The 24,915-nt window shown below is 45.9% G+C and overlaps 1 protein-coding gene across 6 annotated transcripts in view; it reads right to left on the minus strand.

Moving 5' to 3' along the window:
- The window catches only part of TBC1D16 (TBC1 domain family member 16), an 88,784-nt gene that overhangs the window by 11,993 nt on the left and 51,876 nt on the right, over positions 1 to 24,915 (minus strand). For 5 of the 6 annotated variants that reach the window (XR_006268444.1, XM_043462560.1, XM_043462556.1 and 2 more), the window contains 5 exons: positions 3,866 to 4,027; positions 2,652 to 2,799; positions 1,528 to 1,695; positions 853 to 1,001; positions 96 to 230 (listed from right to left, as the gene is read on the minus strand). Coding sequence is in view for 5 of the 6 variants with exons in the window: in XM_043462560.1 (XP_043318495.1) it covers positions 96 to 230; positions 853 to 1,001; positions 1,528 to 1,695; positions 2,652 to 2,799; positions 3,866 to 4,027 (762 nt within the window). In the remaining variant the exon portion in view is untranslated. The remainder of the gene's footprint in view (positions 1 to 95; positions 231 to 852; positions 1,002 to 1,527; positions 1,696 to 2,651; positions 2,800 to 3,865; positions 4,028 to 24,915) is intronic. The other variant, XM_043462548.1, reaches the window with a different exon arrangement.

Consider the following 24,915-nt stretch of genomic DNA (forward strand, 5'->3'; position numbering starts at 1 on the left):
TCAGCTGAGACCTGAGGGGTGAGATGAGGCTCCGGGGCAGCAAATGGGAGTGAAACCCAGTTGGGAAGGAACCCTGCTGACCGGGTAGGCGGTACCTCATGCTCTCCACGTTGGGATTGCCTTCGCCTCGGAAGAACTGGTTGCTCCGATCTGTCCGAACCACATCCTTGTCCACGGTGAACTGCACGTTCCGCCAGAAAGCTCTGTGCTCTTCAGGGGTCATGGAGAGCCTGGCACGGAGCAGAGAGCCAGCTGGGGGGTCAGCAAGCGTCCCACCCGCTCCAGGCCGCCAGAGGCGCCCCTCTCCGCCCTGCTCGAAGATGGTAACTGGGGTCGCTGGCCAACCCTCCAGCTGCCATTGACACCGGGCAGCGTAGGGGCGTTGTGCACAAGGCTTTCACAGATTAACTCGGCCTCACCAGTCCCAGCGTCTGGGGGAGAGCTCACCGCAACTACAGGGTCAGGGAGGTCCAACAGACCTCAGCAACCCCAGTTCCCGGCTGCCCTCCCCTCGACCCCCGCCCCGCTGCCACCCCGGCGTTCAGTGGTGGGATGTCAGCGCCTCGTTAAGTATGTTGAAAAAGAATTCTAAAACCTTGACATGCGAGCTAAAGAGAGCCAGTCCCGGGGCCGGGAGCCGGGGTAATGACTGCACTTATCCAGACCCATCGCTCACGGTCCTGGGAGACCCATTTTCCAAGGAAACTATGGGTCACGGAACATATTATCAATGCTGAATTGCACCTCAAATTGCCTTTCCAAATGGCATTTCCCTCCGCGGCTCCGGGGGGGGGGGGGGCGTGGGTTTCCCCTCCGCGGTTCGAGGGGGCCCCGGTCGGGCGCCGCGGTCACCTTTTCTGCTGGATCTCGGCGTATTCCTTTCTCTTCTGCACCCGCAGCGCCTCCCTTTCCTCCGACGTAGACTCGTGGCTGTAATAACGCAGCAGGAAGGGCCAGACCTCCCCTCGGATTGACACATCAATGCCGCCGAAGAAAATGGCCTGGAGGAAGCGGCAAAAGTTGGGGAGGGGCCAAAGCAGGACCGCTCAAAGCACCCCCAAGTCCCCGGAGATCTGTGTTTTGGTGGCTTTGCTGCGCCTTCTTGACAACTGATGCCTTGATTCAGATCGCTGCAATTTGCACATGTTTAGAAGGGGAAAGTGCCGGCCCCCCATTCCCATACAGGACACAAACCAGGCTCATTTCAATGTCAATGCCCCCCCCTGGTGCGGCGCTCAGATTAACCTGTCGTTCTCACGTCAGGGCCTTAATCCCGGTTTTGGAATCGCGGGCGCGGGCTGCGAGCTCTTCTATACACGCTGTCGCGGGGTACCCAGAACCCGCTCCGGAGGTTGCTTTTTCATCGCAGCGGCTTTGATCGCTCTATCCGGCGCGTTCACACAGGCGCTGGCGTCAGCGGACGGACCGTCCCCCGCCCCCGAAACCCGGCCGGAGGCGGCGGCCCGTGGGCGCGGCCCCGACCCCTGGCCTCAAAGCCGCTGGGCCCGCGGGCGCGCCGGGCCTCACCTTGCGGAGCTTGTACTCCTCTTCCACTTGCCCCAGAGCATTCAGGTGGCGGAGCCAGGCCGCCACGTCCAGCCGTCGGTACATGCTCTCCTCGGGGTGCGTCTCGGAAGACGGCAGCTTGGGACGCCGGATGGAGAACTGCATACACGTCTTTTCGTCGGCGACCTGCTGGACGCGAGGACCGTCGGGGCGGGGGGTCGGGGGTGTGTATCAGTTGCTCAGACGCTCGGCTTTCGAAGCCAGCCCGCGCTCTTCGCGGGATGTCAACGCCTTCCCCCCTCCCCTCTTCTGAAAGGAGAGGGACGCCTCTCCCCCGCATACAAACCCCTAAATGGCAAGTGTAATTAGACGCAATTAAAATGAAAATACCGTCCGCTTACCATGGTCCCCCTTCGCGCTCCCGGCTCCCGGCCCACTCCCACCGACCGCCTCTCCCCCCCACTCTCCCTCCGGCCCCGCCGCAAAGACGGAATTAATGCCTGGGACGGCCAACTTCCCTCTGCCGGGAGGGCCTGCAATAAATTACATGTGATTGGCCACATACAAAGGGATGGCTGTTCTGCGAGCGGGGAGCCCGCCTGTCAGGTTGTCTCCACGGGCAGTCACGGATCCAGGGCAAAACTGCAGCTGACATTTAATTCAAAAATCAAAGGTTGTTCAATGTAGGGGGAAAAAAAAGCCATGCTACTGTAATAAGGGAAGCCAGCAGGAGGCTCTGTGGGAAGGAAAGGAATTTTAAAGTCAGCCCGTTTCTAATAAGCACATACACTATCTTAAACAGATAATTAAAGAGCTCTTATTACATTTGTATGTAGATTGAGGAAAATATGGCAGGAAGCCTTGTCAAAACATGATTTTTCAAGTGCGGAGTACTGCATTTACCAGAAGCCTGGGCACATGTTTTAAACCCAAAGTTGCTGCTCTGTTGGCCCCCAGTGACCACAGGTCACACCCTTGAGGCCTGGGACTTCAAGGAAGAGAGTGGGTGTCCTGGGCCTGGTTGGAGGCGAGGCAGGAAGGGAGGGGAGGGGACGGGGGTGGTCTCAGCAGCCAGATGTCTCCCGGGTGGCGTCAGGGCCTCCTCATGAGGGGAGGTCAGCACCCATTCCCCACTCCCTGGCTACCTGGTCTTTGAGGTGCGTCTCCGCGCAGTATTTCCACTGCTGAAGCACGTCAGGCAGCTTGTCCAGGCCACCGTGGTGGAAGTGGAACACCTTGTACTGGCTTTCCCGACTGGCGACGACCAGCTGGCCACTGGTGCAGGCCTCATCGCTGAGCGACCATTGGATGGGGGGGGGGAGAGAACAGACCCATGAATATGTAAACATGGGTTTTTATTTCCAAGTATAATCGAGGCCGCTATCACCTGACCTCAGAGGCAGGAAACAGAAAGTCCCCCAGGAGTTTGGCTGCTGGCAGGAAGCAGACAGAATTATGCCCCCACAGAAGCCATCACCCTCTGCTGAAGAAGGCAAAGCAGCTCCCTCCTGGGGAGGCTCCAGGTGGGACTGTCCTCGCCCCCGGGAGATCTGCCAGAGCAGCCTTCAGTCCCCACCCCTGCTGGCCAGGTCACATCCTCCCTTCTGTCCTGGATATCATGGAGATATCATGATATCATATCATCCATCTCCTAGGGGTGGATGCCCTGACATGGAATCAGATTTGGAACCCAGATGGGTGGGCACTAAGGGACTCCCCTCCAGTGGGCTTTCCATCGAGCATAGAAGTCACTCTGGGAAAATCCTCCAGGGAAATCCACTATATATGCCTCGGGGCCATCGCCCGACCTTGACTGCCCTTCCCTGAAAGGCGGGATGGGGCTCTGGGCCTGGGACCCTCCCCCCCCCCAGAGACACAACTGCTTCTTTGAAGCACTGGTCTTTGGCTGGTGCTGTCCTGCAGCTTTCAGGAAGAGAGACATGAGGTGGCCGTTAGGCGGGGGACTGAAAGGGATGGTCCCCCATCATGAAGGAAATGGTGCCTCCCTCTAGAAAGCCATAGCCTGTCCTGAGCATGCATGGAGCAGTTGGGCCTCTGACTGGGTGACCGGGAGCTGCCTGCAGCTACTGCTGTCTGTGTAGCCCTGGTTTGTCATCTTCCCCCAAACCAGAGCTGCAAGCAACAGCTGCTACCATCACGCTGAAGGCAGAGGAAAGAGTTTGGGAGCTACCCAGACCCGGCTCCCGCGGGGCAGCCATCATGGGGCACTGCCGAGAGGGCACTAATGATGCTGGGAAGCAGACGGTTGGGAACGTCAGGCTCCTAGACCCAAGCACGGACCCCTGGGAACACGGCCAGCGCACAGGCAGCTTCCAGGACATGGCCAAGAGGGCCTCACCTGAAGAAGAGGCGGAGGGAGCGCATCTGGCCCAAATCCACTCGGAACACGCCACAGATCTGCTCCAGGGCGCCGGCCCTCTGCGGCTCATCCCAGCGCGGGGGCTGCAGGAGGCCGCTGCCATCCGGGAACTGCAGGTGGGCATCCACGCTGGATGGGGAGCTGGTGGAGCAAGTTATGTGAGGGCCACACGTGTCTGTCGTGCAGTCATGGGGGGAAGGGCAGGGAGGGCTTGGGGAAACCGTTTAAACATGTGTGTCTGCTCAGAGACAAACCGGAGCACATCGTGCACAGAGAGGTTCTCCATGAACAGCCATGAATGAATGAATGAATCCCATCACAGCACTTTTTGTGACCAAATTCTGTCCTACCTCTGTAAAGGCACTAGGCTGTCATAATGACAGTTGAGGGCCTACTGACTGGGTTTGAGCCCTTGCTGTGTGACCCTGGGGGAAGTTAGCAAGCCTCTCTGAACCTTTGTTTCCTCCTTTGCAAAGTGAAGATAATAACAGGCCTTCTAGTAGAATGAACAGTGCTTGGTGCTGGGCACCCTGGTTTTCAAGGCTTGCTAAAAGAAGCCTGTTTCATGACCATTTTAGACAGCATGGGTCTTCCACTTGGGTTCACACTGGTTCAGTATTTTCCTGAAAAAATATTGGTTCCATAAGGAAACATTTCGGCTGTAATGCTATTAATACTAACAGTTAACACTTAGTTGAGCCTGGCTCTGTGTTAACCACTTGCCCGTGCTTTTTATCACATATAATCTTCACAATAATCCTAGGAAATGAGTGGTTATTATCCCCATTGTACAGAACAGGAACTAAGGCTCAGAAAGGTTAAGTAACTTGTCCAAGGTCACACAGTTAGCAGGTGGTAGAGCTGGGATTTGAACCCAAGCTTTGTGGCGCACATAGTCACCAGTGTATTCAATGGCCTCTCAGGTCAAAGTTCAGCAATACCACCCCATTCTTTTACTCTGCCTCTTTAAAAAATTCATTGTTTTATTTGGACCCTCGGTTGCAAAATATTTTATTTCATGGAATCAGCTACACTGCAGGTAAAATGCTGTCTCTTGAGATTTCATAGTAAACTCTAGCAGATGACTGCTAAAATATAGTCAGAGTAAAGGCAAACAACGGTCCAACCCCAACATCCTGCAGAGCTAAGACTGCAGTCGCTTTATCCCGCTTTTCCTGTTTAAGCCAAGAACATAAAAGTGTCGGAGGCAATTAATATGAAGGCACCTCTTCCTCAGATGGGCACCAGGTCTCCAAAGGAAGCTACTCGGGATTGTTCACGCACCATCTGTCTAATTCGGAAACTCCTCAAAGAGGAAGACTGGCCTTAGAACCTTTGCTGCTTCTAGAATAGCACTGGGCCTGGTGTGCTGTTCTTCCCTACCTGCCTAAGGAGGTGGGTGGAGCCAAGTCCTCCCATTTCTGAGGGGCACCCGGGGTCTCCCAGGAAACAGACTCAGGTGAAGACAGACAGCCGGACGGGGAGGAAGGCAGACAAGCTGAAGCACGCGGCCACACGACAAACTCAGCCCCAAAAAGGCTGACGGATTCCCTGTCCTCCCGAGGGGACCCTGACCGGGCTGCACTGTGCAATGATTGTTTGCAAAACAAGGCAGGCCGCAGGGCTGAAGACAGCCCCCCACCATGCAGCTTCTCGCAGCATTTCATAATCTGCTTATTGAACAATGAGGCCGCAGTGGCCAGAGAGCATGTGCTTGGCATGCTTCCCGACTGGGCCGGCCCATCCGGGCTCACCTCCAAGCCCAGCCAGAGAGGGGCCACTAAAGGGTGGCATTATTTCCAGGCCCCCCTCCCTCAGCCCTCCCCACCGCCACTCCACACACACACACACACACACATAGCACGATCCTCTAAAATCTGCATGCTCTTCCCAACATGCTACGTGCTGCTCACCCCATGGGGCAGGCCATGGTTTGCAGAAACCAGATCCAGGATGGACACCGGCTCTGGCAGAGTCCTGGCTGAAGCTACTGCTCCCCTGCTGTGGTGGAAGGACTGAGGCCCTGAGGGGAAGGAGCCCCAGAGAGAGGGCTGCCTGACCACAACACCTTCCTGTAGCAACTTGCCCCCCGGCAGAAGTCTGCCTGAACCCTTTTACAACTCCTGTGGGGGAAATTATTTGCATTAATTAATTGATTGATTGATTAATTCAAGACCTTGTGTTGGGACCTACAGCTGGGGTTCCACCATTCAAACTGGAGCAAAGTTGATGGAAGCTTTGGTTCTCGTTATTTCGGGCCTGTAGTAGCAGATGTCTGTACAGTCATCTAGGTCACCAAGGGCCACATCTGTTTCTGCCTCAAGATCCATTGCCATGGGGTTAAGGGCTGTATCTCATTTGCTCTTCTGCATCTCCAGCTCCCAGCACAGGCCTGGCACAGGACACAGAGATTTAATACCCATACCTGGGATGAAAATTTTAAATGTCTGGGAATTTTAAAGTCATAGAAAAAAATGGAAATAAAATCTTGGGAAATTTGAAATATGTATAATTTTTATTTTTTTATCTTTTTACACATGCAAAGCACTTTGGTTTTAAGAATATTCATATGTGCTGCATATAACCTGGCTTGTTCATAAAATTATTATGTGTGGTACATTAAAATTATAAGGAAGGTTTATTTAGGGCAATAACTCTCAATATGCTAGAAGTTAAAACTGTTTTATAGGTACAATTAGAAGATGCTAAACTCTAAGAAATACAGCATTTTTTTTCTGAGGATCACCGACATGCAAAAACAGAAACGAACAAGAAAACTCAACTCTGTCATCACAAAACATAGCAGATGTGTTGTCTACCTGACAATCACAGCAATGTCAGGCACAGAGTTGGGAGTTTAAATATCGCCTCAGATTCCTAGGGTGGTGTCCATTCCTCCACCTCTGAGTCTGAGCTGGTCTTTTGAGTGGCTTTAATCCATAGGATATGGTGTGAGTGACATCCTGTGAGCTCCAAAGCCTGGCCTCAAGAGGCTTCTGCATTCTCCCGCTTGGCACACTCCTACCACCAAACAAAGGTCCGTCTGGTCAAGGCTATGGTTTTTCCAGTGGTCATGTATGGATGTGAGAGTTGGACTGTGAAGAAAGCTGAGCGCCGAAAAATTGATGCTTTTGAACTATGGTGTTGGAGAAGACTCTTGAAAGTTCCTTGGACTGCAAGGAGATCCAACCAGTCCATCCTAAAGGAGATCAGTCCTGGGTGTTCATTGGAAGGACTGATGATGAAACTGAAACTCCAATACTTTGGCCACCTCATGCGAAGAGTTGACTCATTGGAAAAGACCCTGATGCTGGGAGGGATTGGGGGCAGGAGGAGAAGGGGACGACAGAGGATGAGATGGCTGGATGGCATCACTGACTCGATAGACATGAGTTTGAGTAAACTCCGGGAGTTGGTGATAGACAGGGAGGCCTGGTGTGCTGCGATTCATGGGGTCGCAAAGAGTCAGACACGACTGAACGACTGAACTGAACTGAACCACCATGTAAGGAAGCACAGCTACAAATGAGTGACCACAAGGAGAGAGAGATCCAGCTGACACACCACAGTCTCCTAACCTCATGGACCAAGTCCATGTCAGACCCTGTACCTGGCTGAGCCCCCAGTTGGTGACAGCTGCCTGAGAAAGCCCCAGAGTGCCCAGTAGAATGGTTAGACTTGGCCCAGTCCAGCCAGAAGAACTGCGAACAAATTAAACGCAGTGGTTTTAAGTTGCTAAGTTTTGGAGTCCTCCATTATAGGGCTATAGGTAACTGATACATAACGGGAAGTATCTGTTTTCAGAAAAAGCTCAAACAGGAGGGAAGAAACATCCAAAATTATTATTTTGGGGGTTTTTTTGGCTGTACCTCGAGGCATGTGGGATCTTAGTTCCCCAGCCAGAGATCCAACCCAGGCTCCCTGCAGTGGAAGCATAGTCCTAACCACTGCCTGGGAATTCCCTTCCTCCAAAATTATTGAATTGTGGTTCTCAAGGTCAAAGAGACATTGCGGCCAGACTCTAACATTTTTAAATATCCAAACTTCTAAGTTGGCTCTTGCTTTTGTTCCTTCTAAGCCTTTTGAGTCAGTTGAACAGTATGTCAATGGAACCCCAGCTGTAGGTTCCAAGTATAGTGACTGGAATTAATTAGTCAATTAATTAATGCAAATAATTTTCCCCGCAGGAGTTGTAAAAGGGTTTAAAGCAGACTTTTGCCTAGAGGCAAGTTGCTGCCGGAAGGTGTGTGTGGGGCCCTCTTTCCAGGGTTCTTCCCCTTAGGGCCCCAGTCCTTCCACCACAGCAGGGCAGCAGAAGCCTTCACCCTGGACTCTGCCAGAGTGAGTGTCCGTCCTGGATCTGGTTTCTGTAAACCTTAGCCTGTCCCATGGGGTGCGCAGGACACAGCGCCTTGGGAAGGGCATGTGATTTTAGAAATCCTGCTGTGTGCATGTGGAGTAGAGGTGGGGAGGACTGGGGGAGGGAGGTTGAAATTAATGCTGCCCTTTGGTGGCCCCTCATAATTGCCAGAACTTGGAAGCAACCAAGATGTCCTTTGGCAGATAAATGGATAAACAAACCAGTACATCCAGATGATGGAATATTACTCAGCAAGAGAAAGAAATGAGCTATCAAGCCATGAAAAAGGTATGGAGAAAAGTGAAATAAGTCAATATGAAAAGGGTACACACTATACGATTCCAACTCTATGACATTCTGGAAAAGGCAAAACTATGTAGATAGTAGTAAAAGGATCAATGGTTGTCAGAGATTGGGACTATGAAGGAGTGAATAGGTGGAGCACAAAAATTTTAGGGCAGTGAAACTACTCTGTATGATATTATAGTGGCGGATACATGTCATTATACATTTGTTAAAACCCATGGAATGTACAACACCAAATGAATCCTAATGTAAACTATGGGGGATAATGAAGTGTCACTGTTATAAATGTAACAAACATAACACTCTGGTGGGGATGTTGGTGATGGGGAGGCTTTGCATGTTGTTGGGGCAGGGGGCGTATGGAAATCTTTGTACTTTCCTCGTAATTTTGTTATGAATCTAAAACTGCTCTAAAAAATAAAATCTGATAAAAAAATGAAAACCCAAAGAACAAACTAAGACATATATATGATAAGGGTTAATATCCTTAGTATGAAAAAAGGTATGTAAAAATTTTAAAAATGAGTGCCCAACAGGAAAAAAAATGGCAAAAGGACATGAAAAACAATCACTAGAGAATAAATATAAATAACCAATAACATCTTCATACTCAGAGTAATGAAATAAATGCAAATGGAAGCAAGATACAATTTAGGGGGAGGTCTATGAAGTTGGCAATAATTAAAAGGTTATAAAATATAGTGTAGGTAAGGATTTGGGGAAGTACTCTTGCATGGCTGGGGGCACTGTACGCTGGCCAAATTTCTCTCAATGGCAATCTGGAAATCGAATGCAAAAGCCTTAAAAATGTTTATGTATTTTGACCCTTTACTTTCTTTTCCAGGTATTGATCCTAAGAAAACAGCCATAGTTACCTACAAAAAACACTTAATGTGAATAGACACAAAAAAAGCCTCTGAGGAAAGTCCAATGCTCATTCAGAAGAAAATCTGTCAGCAAACTAGGAATTGAAGGACATCTCAAACTGATAGAGGGCACCTGCAGACATTCTACAGTTCACATCACACTCAGTGGTAGGAGATTGAATTTTTTCCCCCTATGATTGGGAGGCTCTATGCTCTGTAAGGACACCCTGCTTATTTAACTTATATGAAGAGTACATCATGAGAAACGCTGGGCTGGAAGAAGCACAAGCTGGAATCAAGATTGCCGGGAGAAATATCAATAACCTCAGATATGCAGATGACACCACTCTTATGGCAGAAAGTGAAGAAGAACTAAAGAGCCTCTTGATGAAAGTGAAAGAGGAGAGTGAAAAAGTTGGTTTAAAGCTCAACATTCAGAAAACTAAGATCATGGCATGGCATGGTCCCATTACTTCATGGGAAATAGATGGGGAAACAGTGGAAGCAGTTTCAAGCTTTATTTTTTGGGGCTCCAAAATCACTGCAGATGGTGATTGCAGCCATGAAATTAAAAGATGCTTACTCCTTGGAAGGAAAGTTATGACCAACCTAGATGGCATATTAAAAAGCAGAGACATTACTTTGCCAACAAAGGTCCGTCTGGTCAAGGCTATGGTTTTTCCAGTGGTCATGTATGGACGTGAGAGTTGGACTGTGAAGAAAACTGAGCGCCGAAAAATTGATGCTTTTGAACTGTGGTGTTGGAGAAGACTCTTGAGAGTCCCTTGGACTGCATGGAGATCCAACCAGTCCATCCTAAAGGAGATCAGTCCTGGGTGTTCATTGGAAGGACTGATGCTGAAGCTGAAACTCCAGTACTTTGGCCACCTCACGCGAAGAGTTGACTCATTGGAAAAGACCCTGATGCTGGGAGGGGTTGGGGGCAGGAGGAGAAGGGGACGACAGAGGATGAGATGGCTAGATGGCATCACCAACTCGATGGACATGAGTTTGAGTAAACTCTGGGAGTTGGTGATGGCAGGGGGACCTGACGTGCTATGATTCATGGGGTTGCAAAGAGTCAGAAAGGACTGAGCGACTGAACTGAACTGATGCTCTGTAAGAGACAGAAAAGAAACTGAATCTCATAAATATTGGAAAAGAAGAAGTAAAACTCCCTATATGTAGATGATATAATTGTTTACATGAAAAAAATCCCACGGAATTTACAAAGCAACTCAGAACTAATCAGTGAATTTAACAGAGTTAAAAAAATAAAAGGTTATTGTAGAAAGATTAATTGCATTATTAAAGACTAGTAACACATAGTTGGAAAATGTAATAAATAAAAAATTCCACTTACAGTAGCAAAAAGCCCATATAAAATATTTAAAATAAGTGCAACAAATGACATTCAAGACCTTTACACTGAAAAACATAAAACCTTACTGAAAGAGATTAAAGGAAAACTAAATAAATGAAGAGATATACCATGTCCATAGATTGAAACGGTCACATTGTTAAGATGGTAATCTTGCCAAACAGATCTACAGATTCAACACAATTCCAATCAAAATTCCAGAAAAATTTTCTGGGTAGAAATTGGCAAGCTAACTCTAAAATTCATATGGAAACACAAAAGTCCTAGAATAAGCAAAACAACTACAAAAAGAGGAGAAAGTTGGAGGACTTATTAAAAACTACAGTAATCAGTTTAGTTTGGTATTGGTTAAAGAGCAAATTTTTTAATTAATGGAAAAAAACAGAGAGCCCAAAAATAGGCAAATATAATCGACAAAAAAAAATTAGACAAAAATGCAAAAACAATTTAATGGAGAAAAGAACAGTTTTTCAACTAATGTTGTTAGATCAACTGGATACCCGAATATATGAAAAAATTAACATCAACACTTTCTTCATGTTATAAACAAAAATTAACTCAAAATAGATCACAGACCTAGATATAATACTTAAGACTGTAAAACTAGAAGAATCCATAAAAGAATATTTTTGTGACCTTAGAATAGGCTAAGTTTTCTTAAAAAACAAAAAGCACAAAACATAAAGTAAATAATAGATTAGATAACTGAAAACTCTTTTCTTCAAAATACATCATTAAAGAAAACAAAAATGCATCCCACAGCCTGGCAGAAAATATTCATGACACACATATCCAATAAAAGACTTGTATTCAGAATATGTATGAGGAACCTCTTAAAATTCAATAGTGTTGTTAGATAAATTTCTTAGATGTGATACCAAAAGCATGATCTATAAAAGAAAAAAGTGAAAATTGGACTTCATTAAAATGAAAAACTTCTGCTCTTTGAAAGACATTGCTAAAAAAATAGAGTCAAGCCAGAGACTGGGAAAAGATATTTGTAAGATATATAACTGATGAAGGATTTATATTCAGAATATATAAAGATCCTTCAAAGCCCAGTAAAAAGAAAACAAACAACACAAGTTTAAAATTGCCAAAAGATTTGAAAAGACACTTCGCCAAATAAGGTGGCAAATAAGACATTATTGATCACAAGAGAAATGGAAATGGAAACCTCAGTGTGTACACATATGTCAAAACTCAGCAAACTGTGCACTTTAAATACATGCAGCTATTGTAACTCAATTATACTTCAATAAAGTTGTAAAAAATACCAATACTCAATATGATTACCAGATTTCTAACAATAAGGAATATTTTATTTTTTTAAGCTTTTAAAAATATTTTATTTATTTATTTATGGGGTTTTTTATCTGCGGCATATGAGCTCTCAGTTGTGGCATCTGGGATCTAGTTCCCTAACTGGCCCCCTGCATTGGGAGTGTGCAGTCTTAGCCACTGGATCACCAGGGAAGTCCCAGGGATATTTTAATATATTGTGGTACATGCATATGATACAATACCATTAAGCTAGTATGAAACATTTTATTAAAGTATTTAATGATGAAAGAAAATGCTATTATGTTGAATCAAGAAAGTAGGGTGAAAATTATATGAAATATGATACAATATAGTTTTGTATATAATGTATATTTATAAATATTTTATATCTACATAAATAGGTAAATAGAAAACTACACCAAAATGACAATAAAAATCATCTCTAGGTGGCATTACAGTTTGTTTTCATCTTGTTCTTTATCTTACATATTTTCTAAAAAGAATAATGTATCACTTTGATACTCAGAAATAATAAGTTGATCGTCCATCTTTTTTTAAACAAGAAGTCCATATGAGCCTTTATATTGTAAAACCAATAAAGATAATTTTGAAAAGGAAAAAAGGAAAAAGTGAGGTATCAATAACCAATCATTATCTCGGTTACCATTTATTTGAGGTTTCCTGTGTGCCAGGAGCTCTGCTGATTGCTTTAAAGGTTTTCTCATACTAACACTATGAAGGAGATATTATTAACCCCACTTTATAGCGAAGAAGACTGAGACCAGGAGCATCATCCTCAAATTTCACAGGTGGTAAATGGCGGAGCAGGGATGGACCAGGCATGGCTCATCCAAAGCTCAAATTCCTGACTCCTATGGTATGTGACTTCCAGAGACAAAGGCAATGACTTAAAAAGAAAATAAAGGAAGATAGAGAGGAAAACAAAACCCTATTTTAAAAACTATCTCTTAAAGAATGCCCCTGAAAACATACCTACTGCTCCCTGTTGCCCCATGTTCCTGGATCTGAAACTGCCAGCAATCAGGTTTTGTCCACCAGTGAAGCCCTAGTCCTCAACTTGGTGCAAGGTAATATCATCTCATTTTTGCCCACACCTCCTTGTATCACTGCATCACACTGTATGGCTTCAAGCAACAGAAATTTCTCTCTCGCAGTTCTGGAGACCGGAAGTCCGAAATCAAAGTGTCAGCAGGGCCAAGCTCCCTGTGAAGGTCTTGGGGATGATCCTTACCTGCCTCTTCCAGCTTTTGGTGGAGTCTTTGGCTTTCGTTGGCATGTGACACATCACTCCAGTCTCTACCTCTGTCTTCACATGGCCTTCTTCCCTCTGGGTGTGGATCTCTGTGTCTCTGTTTTATTTTCTTATAAGGGCACCAGTCATTGGATTAGGACTCACTCTAATCCAGAATGATCTCATCATTACTAATTACATTTGCAAAGATGTTCTTTATAAATAAAGCCGAGTTTTGAGGTTCCAGGCAGATATGGATTTAGGAGGACATTATTCAATCAAGTTATACCCCTTTATATGTTCCCACTATATCTCAGGCAAACTGGACAACTCACATCCTTTCTATCTTATAAGGCCCTCTCTCCATGCAGTTGCCTTCTTGGGTTCCTCCCTCTGGGTTACCTGCTCTCTAGCCTCTATTTCTGTTCTTTTCACTCTCCAAGAGCCAGTTTCCCTGTTTCCCCTTGACTTTAGGGAAGCTGCTAAGGAGAGTATCTGATGTATCACAGGTACCTAAAATATGCTGATTTTCCTTTATTTCTTGAAAAATCCTTAGAAATTTATCATTCTCTTTGGTGTGTTTTGCTTTGGACTTTGCATTAAGTCAGTTTCTAATGCTCAAACCAGACAGACTTCACAAGAACATGGCATTCTAGGCCCCAGTGAATATCCCTCATGACAGACACAAAATTCTCAACAAAATACTAGCAAACCAAAGTCAACAACATCTAAAAAGGATTATACACCATGACCAAGTGCGATTTATGCCAGGAATGCAAGGGTGGTTTAACATATGAAGATCAAGTCATGTAATACATCAGATTAATAAAGAACAAAAACCACACAACCATCTCAATAGCAGCAGAAAAAACATTTGACAAAAATCCAACTCCTTTTCATGATGAAAACACTTACCAAACTAAAAATAGAAAGGAACTTCCTCAATCTTAATAAGGGCATCTATAAAAACCCACAGCTAACATCATACTCTATGGTGAAAGACTGAAAGCTTTCCCCCTTAGATCAGGAACAAGACAAGGATGTCTGCTCTCACCCCTTCTATTTTATTGAAGGTTCTATTCAGGGCAATTAGACAAGGAAAAGCAAACAAGCAAAAAGGCATCCAGACTGAAGGAAAGAAGTAAAATTATCTCTATTTGCAGATAATATGATTTTGTACATAGAATATCTTTAGGAATTCATATCCACACACACACAAAAACCTGTTAGAACTGATACACGAATTCAGCAAAGTTTAAGGATACAGGATCAATATACAAAAACTAATTGTATTTCTATACACTAGCAATGAACAATCTAAAAACCAAATTAAGAAAACAATACCATTTACAACACACACACACACACACACGAAGTAAAAGACTGGCACAGCAACTGCAAAAGCATTGTTGAGGCAAATTTTAAAAGACCTAAACAAATGGACACCACCCTTACGGCAGAAAGCGAAGAACTAAAGAGTCTCTTGATGAAAGTGAAAGAGGAGAGTGAAAAAGTTGGCTTAAAACTCAACATTCAAAAAACTAAGATCATGGCATCCAGTCCCATCACTTCACAGCAAATACATGGGGAAACAACGGAAACAGTGACAGACTTTTTTTCTTGGGCTCCAAAATCACTGCAGATGGTGACTGCAGCCATGAAATTAAAAGACGCTTGCTCCTTGGAAGAAAAGCTATGATCAACCTAGACAGGATATTAAAAAGTAGACATTACTTTGCCAACAAAGGTTCATCTAGTCAAAGCTATGGTTTTTCCAGTAGTCATGTATGGATGTGAGAGTTGGACTATAAAGAAAGCTGGGTGCTGAAGAATTGATGCTTTTGAACTATGGTGTTGGAGAAGACTCGTGAGAGTCCCTTGGACTGCAAGGAGATCCAACCAATCAATTCTAAAGGAAATCAGTTCTAAATATTCATTGGAAAGACTGATGCTGAAGCTGAAGCTCCAACACTTTGGCCACTGACTCATTGGAAAAGACCCTGATGGTGGGAAAGATTGAAGGCAGAAGGAGAGGGGATGACAGAGGATGAGATGGTTGGATGGCATCACCAACTCAATGGACATGAGTTTGAGTAAACTCCAGGAGTTGGTGGTGGACAGGGAGGCCTGGCATGCTGCAGTCCATGGGGTCGCAAAGAGTCAGACACAACTGAGCGACTGAACTGAACTGAAACAAATGGAAAGTCATCCCGTGCTTACAGATTAGAAGACTTCATATTGTTAAGATGGCAGTATTCCCCAAATTAATTCATAGATTCAACACAGTCCCCAACAAAATCCTACTTGCCTTTTTTTGGAGTTATTGACAAACTGGTCTAAACATAATATGGAAATGCAAGGGACCCAGAATAGCCAAAACCATATTGTAAAAGAACAAAGTTGGAGGACTCACACTTCCCAATTTCAAAACTCACTATAAAGAGGTACTGCCATAATGACAAGACATATTGATCAATGGAATAGAACTGATGGTCCAGAAATAAACCCATACATTGATGGTCAATTGGTGTTCAACAAGGTTGCCAAAACAACTCAGTGGGAGAAAGAATAGTCTTCAACAACTGGTGCTGGGACAACTGGATATCTATGTGCAAAACATTGAATTTGGACCCTTACCTCATACCATTACAAAAAATTAACTCAGAATGGATCAAAGATCTAAATGGAAGAGCTAAAACTATAAAACTCTTAGAAAAAGCATAGGCATAAATCTTCATGAGCTCGGATTAGGCAGTGGTTTATTCAGTGACGTCAAAAGCACAAGCAATCCAAGAAAAAAAGAGATAAATTGGACTTCGTCAAAATTAAAAGCTTTTGAGCTTCAAAGGAAACTATAAGAAAATGAAAAGACAACCCACAGAATGGGAGAAAACATTTGAAATCACATATGTGATAAAGGACTATATTTAAAAAAAGAAAAATTTACAACACAACACCAAAAGACAACTGACCCAACTAAACAATGGATCTACCTGAATAGATGTCTCTCCAGTGAAAATATTCAAATGACCAATAAGCACATAAAGAGATGCCTAACATCATTAGCCATGAGGGAAATGCAAGTCAAAACTACAGTGAAATATTGTACCATTTCACATACTAGGATGATTATAATAAAAACCGAAGATGGAAAATATAAGTGTCAGTGAGGATGTGGAGAAATTAGAACCCTTATATATTGCTGATGGGAATAAAAATTAGTGCAACTACTGTGGAAAATAGTTTGGAAGTTTCTCAAAAGTTAAATATAAATTTACCATATATGACCCAGCAGTTCCACTCCTAAAAAATTAAAAATATATATCCACACAAAAACTTGTATATGAATTAATGTGCATAGTAGCATTATTCATAGTAGCCCCAAAGGGGATATGACACAAATGTCCATCAACTGAAAAATGGATAAACATAATGCAGTATTATGATAAATATAATACAATGAAATATTAGTTAGGCATAAAATTAGTGAAATACTGATACGTGCTACAACATAGAGGAATCTTGAAAACATACTAAGTGAAAACATACTAAATGAGAGAAACAAGTCACACAAGGCCACACACCTAGGCTTCTCTGGTAGCTCAGCTGGTAAAGAATCTGCCTGTAATGCGGGAGACCTGGGTTCGATTCTTGGGTTGGGAAGATCCCCTGGAGAAGGGAAAGGCTACCCACTCCAGTATTCTGGCCTGGAGAATTCCATGAACTGTATAGTCCATAGGGTTGCAAAAAGTCAGACGGAACTTTCACTTTCATTTTTCATATGAAATATCCAGAGCAGATAACTCCATAGAAAGAAGGCAGATTAGTGGTTGCTACAGGCCAAGGGGAGGAGGAGTGAGTTTTAACTGTGATGGGTTCGGAGTTTCTGTTTTGGAGTGATGAAAATATTCTGGAATTAGATTGTGGGGCTGGTTGTACAACTTTGTGAATGAACTAAATGCCATTGCTTTGTATAGTTTTAAAGGGTGAATTTTGGAAATTTACCCTGGTGGCCCACTGGTAAAGACCCCCTGCAGGGGGCGCAGGTTCGATCCCTGATCAGGGAACTAAGATCCCTCATGCCAAGTGGCATGGCCAGAAAGTAAAAAAGATCTCTGTTTTTCAATCCATGCAAAATGTACAATAAAATATTTTTTTAAAATAGATAAAGGGTGAGTTTTACTTTACGTGAATGATATCTCAATAAAAAGAAGTCCCTGTGTCCCCTCTCTCCCCTGTCTGATTCAGCCTGAACAACTCCTGGCAAAGGCACAAAGCATGACCTCAGCCAATATTTGTTTATTCAACACAAAGTTCTCAGTGCCTCCCTGTTCTGGGGACAGCTGAGTGCTGCCAGACATTTGGACCTTCATTCTGGTGGAGAACGAGGGGCAGACACGTCAGGGAGTGACTGTGTCATGGGACGTGGGCACAGAGGTGGGAGGCTGAGGGGCTGGGGGCAGACACTCTTGAGGGTTGTCTTGGGGAGCCTGGGTGAGGCCTGAGGAGGGGAGAAAAGCCAGTAAAGAGTGCAGAGAGCATTAATAGGTCAAGTAAGCAATGCACGCTGGAAAAAGGCACCCATCACTATGGGGAAAATGGCACCACCCTGGGAAGAGAAATTCATTTTGCTCTTACATTGTTGAGTTTAACTTTCCTCCTAGCGAAGGAATAGAAGTGATCTCATACTATAAATAATTTTACATTAAAAATATACTCCTTGCTTTTTTATTACTTAATATTGTAAGCAATAAATAAATTCATTTTTTTGGTTAAAAATTTAAAAAATACTAGTGTGCAAAATCAGCAGTGGAAACACCCCTCCCAACACCTCCCTACCAGTGTGCCCTCAAAGAAGCCGTCTTTGTTGACAGCTTGGGGATTCTTACCTTGCTTCATGTGTTCATGTATTTAAAAAGTAGCTTGCAGACATCATTTTAGAATGACTGAGGCACAATTACAAAAGAATAGTGTAATCATTTATTCACCTGGACTCATTAATGACTTAAGTCATTAATGGTAAAGTGGGTAAAGCATCATTAGATGGTAAAGTGTCTGCCTACAACGCAGGAGACCCAGGTTTGACCCCTGGATTGGGAAGATCCCCTGAAGAAGGAAATGGCAACCCACTCCCGTACTCTTGCCTGGAAAATCCCATGGACAGAGGAGCCTGGTAGGCTACAGTCCATGGGGTCGCTAAGAGTTGGACACAACTGCGCGACTTCACTTTCTTTCACTTTCATTATGGTCAATCAGTCGCTCTTCTCTACAACACTTGACTTCATTCAAGGAGGACATGAAGAAACCAGTCCCCTGCCCCCCAGAGGATGGGGATCTCAGGAAAGCTAAGCTGAGGACCGTGAGCACGTGGATGATAACACCACATGGACCAGGTGCTGCTGTCAGAGAGTCACAAAGCATTGGGGGTGTCAGAGGAAGGCATCACCCAGAGCAGGGGGTGCGGCCCCTGGAAAGGTTCAGTCCCAGCGCAGTGCCACAGGGGTTGGTCCTGAGTGTCTCCGGGTAGAAGGAAGAGCCTGGGCACGAGCAGAAGGAATAATAAGGAAGCCAGAAGGGCTGGCTGGAGCCATTCTAAGAAGGGCCCTGGCATTGATATTTTGGAAATCCATGGACAGAGGAGCCTGGCGGGCTATAGTCCATGGGGGTCGCAAAGAGTCAGACGCAACTGAGCAACCAACACTTTTCTTTTTTCATTGATATTTTAATCAGGTGGTCCCAAATAATTGAAAGCAGAGACTCAAAACAGATATTTGTCAAGCAATGTTCATAACAGCATTATTCATAATACTGACGTCTCTAAAATATATGAAAAAAAAATTGCCCATCATCAGATGAATGGATATGTAAAATGTGGTCAGCACATACAATGGAATATTAGTCCATCTTAAAAGGGAACAAAATCCTGACACAGGCTACAGTGTGAATGAACCATGAAGACTTTTTGTTCAGTGAGGTAAGCCAGCCACAAAAGGACACATACTGTAGGATTTCACTTAAATGAGGTGCCTGGAAGAGCCAAATTCATTGCGACACAGAGCAGATTAAGGTTACTGGAGGCTGGAGGAGAAAGAGAATGTGGAGTTAAGAGTTTAATGAATAGAGCTTCAGTTTTACAAGATGAAAGAGTTCTAAAGATGGGTGATGGCACAAAAGTGTGAATGTACTTCATATTACAAACTGTACACTTAAAAATGGTTGAGATGGGGGGAAGTTGCTATATAACGTGGGAAGCCCCAGCCTGACGCTCTGTGATGACCTAGAGGAGTGGGATGCAGGAGGGGAGGGAGGCTCAAGAGGGCGGATATATATATACATATAAACATATATATATAATATATTTATACATATATAATATATATATAATCATGACTGATATATATATATAATTATGACTGATTCACATTGTTGTGTGGTAGAAACCAGCACAACATCGTAAAGCAATTTTCTTCCAATTAAAAAAATTTTAAAAACTCCAAAAATGATTGCGATAGTAAATTGTGTTTTATCCCAGTAATAATACTAAAAAAAAAAACCCAATGGGTTTCTGACTTAGAATTTCTCAGTTCCCCCCACTCCAAATGATATTTTCTTATCTTTCCTTCATCTTCCTGGCTCACATCAGGCAGGATGCCCATGCTGGATCAGCTGTAGGACTGGCCAGCCCCTGCAAAGGCCATGCAGACCATCAGGTGGGAAGGAAGGAAACCCTGCCACAGAGCTGCATTATTGAGGATAATGAAGAGTTTGTGGAATAAGTTTAAGAACATCAATAGAGTGGGTAGAAGGCTGGCCGCTTTGCTTCCAAAGTGCCTGTTCATGACGTCTCCCTGTGGAATTCCTGTCCTATTTCCATCTCTGACCTGGTTGGCGGGGGTGACCTCTGTACTGTACCTGGGGCAACCTCCCTCCCCATATCTACTGCCTCTTCATTAAAGTCACCCCTGGGAGAAGCTGGGCTGTTCCACTGCTTCACGACGTGATATGCTCTGTCTTCAGGGACCCTGAGAGAAGGCAAAGCCCACAAAGACCCAACGGGAGTTCCCCGGTGCCCTAGTGGTTAGGATTCCAGGTTTTCACTGCTGTGGACCTGGTTCAATCCCTGATCAGGGAACTGAGATCCCGCAAGCTGAGCAGAGTAGCCAAAAATACATAAATATTTAAAAAAGAAACCAACATTAGACCCAGAAAGGCCCCTTCATCTGGGCAGCATTCCCTCCCCACCAACAGGGCTTCGGGTTTCAGGGAAGTAAGTTTTTGTTTTGTTTTTTTGTCTTCCTACTTGGTAAAGCTGAAGTCCAGAAATCTGCCTGAGGGGTTCGAGGAAGAACAAACAAGCCGATCTTGTGTAATCCACCCGGTGGGAGCGTCGGCCAGCTGGCATAGCCGTGGCACTCGCCCCGCACAGTCACACGCTTGGCCCCGCTAGCAGCGAAGTTTCCTCAGAACTCTCACGTCCTGTGGCGCCTACTTAAAGTGCTGCCAGGTGCTCTTCAAGCCCTTGTGAAGACTCCTTGATTGTCAGACAAAAAGATTGCTTAAAAGAAGGAAACCTGGGCAACCAGGATGTTCTGGGAGCCCCAGGCTCCTGATTTTAAAGAATGAATAACGTAGGAGGGGGCATTCAGAGAGCCATGGCCACAACAGGTCCACTGTGACTGGGGAAGACAAAGATCACTTTTACCCTAGTCTGCCACCAACTCCGTCTGCATGTCACCAGCTTCAGGCCCTTAACCACCCAAACCTGCCACTGGCAGCTGAGTTTTGTCCACAGAGCCCTCAGCACAGATGCAGCTTCTGACGAAGCCTGCCTCTGCCCACACATGGGGAGATGAGTGCCACTCTGGACCATGGAGAGCGAGGGGCTGTTTCAAAGCCACTTTAGATTGGACAGAGCTCTGCAGCGAGCTGGCTAAGCCTCTGGGTCTCAGGGCAACAGTGGCCTCAGGGGCTGCTCGCTTGGTCACGAGGACTAACGTCCTGCGCCCCCACAGCCTCCGCCCATTCCTAAGCCAGGTAGCCAGCCAGGGCATGGGGGACATCATGCAGGCTGGTCCACGAAGCCAGCTTCACTACACTGGGCGTTTCTGAGTTCTGCTTTGTTTCCAAAAAGCTAACCAGTCTACATATAGGTCAACTTGTTACCTTGACCTTACTAACTGTACCTTGCCCAGACAAAGCCTAGAGGACAGGATAAAGTAAGAACCAACACGTACAGAGCAGTTTAGGTCCTAAAGATAGATACAGCGTCCCCACTACATCGCTGCTAGCATGCCCACTTTTCAGATGTGACAGCTGACACCCAGAGAGGCCCAGTCATTGCTCAAGGCCATGCTGTGCCCTGACCACTATACTAAATTATCTCTTGTGCAGCAGTAGAAAGCATCTCTCTCTTTTAAAAAAATATTTATTTTTATTTACTTATTTGGCTGTGCAGGTCTTAGTTGTGACATGTGAGATCTAATTCCCTGACCAGGGATCAAACCCGGGCCCCCTGCATTGGGAGCACAGAGGCTTAGCCACTGGACCACCAGGGAAGTCCCCAGAAAGCATCTCTTTATCCTCTATCACGTACCAATCACATGGCATTTACTCACATAGGGCTTCCAAATGTTGCTTGACTGACAAGCAGCCAACTAAAAATACAGGAAGGAGAGTTCTAAAGAGACTGAGGATACTGGAGGACACATCACGGCAGCACGCACACACATGTGTGTTTAAGTACTGAAACATGAATGGCCGCATCAGGCATGTTTGGGGCGTGGCTACATCCTTCCTGCCAAAGACAAACTGGATGGGAAATTCTCCCTTCGCTCAGCGTGGAGCCTGGAAGACCTGGGACCAGTCCTGGGTTGGTTCCTCAGCCAGCCTATGTGGTCTTGGGCCAGTTATCTCCTCTACTGGGCCCTGGCCTTCTCAGCCATAAAGTGGGGAGATGGGGGAGGAAAGCACTGGGACAGGGCTGAGGGCCCGAGACACAGGGAGTGGACATTGCTGTTCTGTCTGCTTGTTAGGTGCAGCCTGCCGTCCTGCCAGCGGCCTGTGGCTGTTGGGAGGTCAGTACTGGGCGGGATGTCCTTTGCCTTCCAACACCCCAGCCCAGTCACCTCCTAGCAAATTCAGGCTCCAGAGTGCTTGCTGTTCCCAAAGCCAGTCCCACACGTGAGTCCTTGGCTTTTGCACTCATGTCCCCTCCCCTACGGGCTTCCCAGGTGGTACTTGTGGTAAAGAATCTGCCTGCGAAGCAGGAGACGCGGGTTCAATCCCTGGGTCAGGAAGATCCCCTGGAGTAGGAAATGGAAACCCCCTCCAGTCTTCTTGCCTGGAAAATCTCATGGACAGAGGAGCCTGGTGGGCTATACTCCATGGGGTCACAAAGAGTCGGACATGACTGAGCAAGCGCACACACACACACACGCACACACACACACATGCACACACATGCACAGATACACACACACGCACACGCACACACACACACACCCTCCTCCTCTGCACCCTTATGTCCCCTGCACCTCTCTGTTCCTCATTCTTTGGGGTCTGGCGGAGTCCTCCGTGAGTGACGACTTCAGGGAGAGATTGTCATCTGTGTTCCCTGTAGCCTGACTCTGGGAGCCTCACTAGGACTCTGTTAACCAGGAGGAGGGATGGGGCAGCAACGGTGGGTGTGGGGCAGCCGCCCTCCACCACTGACAGGGAGCCCACCTTCCCTGACCCCTCATCCCCCTGGCCCTGAGTCCTTTCCCAGCCTCTGAGCCACTCCTGACATGTCATGCCCTCCAGCAGGGATGCTGTCTTAACCGTCTTTGTAACCTTCACCCCACAAGGGCCTGGCACGGAGGAGGCTGCAGATGGATGACAAAGGAAGTCTCACTTTCTGCACCTTAATTCCTCACTCTGTAAAATGGAGGTGACAGTGGCTGGATTCTGATCTCTGAGACCCTATTAGGCTCTCAAATTCTGGCAGTTTCTAAGCTGACTGTTGCAAGCAAAACTGTAGGCCCGTCTGCTGTGATTAACATCACACACACGTGCGCACAAACACACGCACACACACACATAATGGCAGCTGAATCTACCCTCTGGGATGGACTCTGCCTGGTTTCCACTGACCCTGGACAGTGTGGGGCCCTGCTCTGGGGTTTGCTGGCAGATCCCCCCTGCCACCCGCTGTGCACCCAGAGACAGTCAATCAATGTCACTTCCGGAACGCCAGCCAGAGCACTAAACATTAGCGATTGTGGCAACTTCCCTTCCCAATCTTTTAGGAGACCTTGGTGCTGATGATCACCACAGGAACTCAGTTCTGTTGGGCTCAAGGAGTCATCTCTGACAAAAGTGGAAATGGGAAGTTATCAGAATAGAAGCCCTGGATCCTGCTATTTCAAGCCCCCAGAACCTGCCCTGGCTGAGCTTGGGGTGTCATCAGCCACACTTGAGACCAACATAGCTTTCCCGTCCCTCTCGAGGGGCTCAAGAGCCGCAGGAAGGACGGGTCGGCCCAACTTCAATCACAGTTCTCGGTGCAGAGAGCTCAGCTCTCTGCTGGGTGCCGGGAGGGCAGTGGCTGAGCTCAGGCCATTAACTCTGCCGGGCGACTCTGATGCTGCGCAGGGCTAATTATGAAAGGTGTAAATCACGGGGAGGAGGAGAGCAGGCACGTTATTCAGGTTTATTACCAACACAGTTTAGGAAAAGATAACCAGGCTAGGCCTCTCTTCTTCTTTGGCCAGCCAGGGGGAGTGGTGTTGGCAGGTAGGAGGGGAAAAGCCACTAGTCCTCTGGGTGCTGTTTTTCTTCTAAATTTTTTTTTCTGAGTCAAATAGCATAACATCATCAGATTTGTAAGTAAAACTAAGAAAAATTTCACTCAGCCAAGCCGACTGCTTTCATGAGTTTCTAAGCATCCATGTATCATATGCATCTATGATGGTTACACAGGTAGACTCAGGACGTACACGGGATTCTGTGTGGGGCTTTTCCCACTTAACGTTATTACACAGTATCATTCATTATGGGCTGGAGACTCTGATGGCAGGAATCATTTGTTTTTCTTTTTCCCTTAAGGCATTTTGCAAATATGCTTGGAGGCTAAGGGATGCTGGGTACCTCTAATAAATAAAGCAAAATAATTAATAGCCCAAGCAGCCTAGAGACCATTCCTAGCTGCTCCCGAACCAGGCTTCTGAGAACCAATTGTTCTGTTTCATTCCCAACTGACTTCATCCTGGAGACAGACTTCACTGAGAAGACAACATCAGAGACGGCTTTTTGAACACAAAAAGGACGAAACAGAGTCACACATCTCCCCCAGATTTTACAGGAACTTCACATGGCTAAGAAAAGAAGGTATTTCTAAACCAAAGTGCTCTTATTAGGCACATATGCTCAGCCCATTGATGGTTGCACTTGGGAAGTTTTGTAGGACCGAGAAAACTATGAGTGACACAAGTTCCGGTAAGACCTAGACCCTGATCAAGGCAAGGCCCACAGCGGCCACCCAGACAACACCCTGAGCTGCAGAGACAGGTGGAGAACACACGTTCACAGGCCGGGGCTTCC

Source organism: Cervus canadensis, chromosome 1 (assembly GCF_019320065.1).
Source record: "Cervus canadensis isolate Bull #8, Minnesota chromosome 1, ASM1932006v1, whole genome shotgun sequence".
NCBI classification, from domain to species: Eukaryota; Metazoa; Chordata; class Mammalia; order Artiodactyla; family Cervidae; genus Cervus; species Cervus canadensis.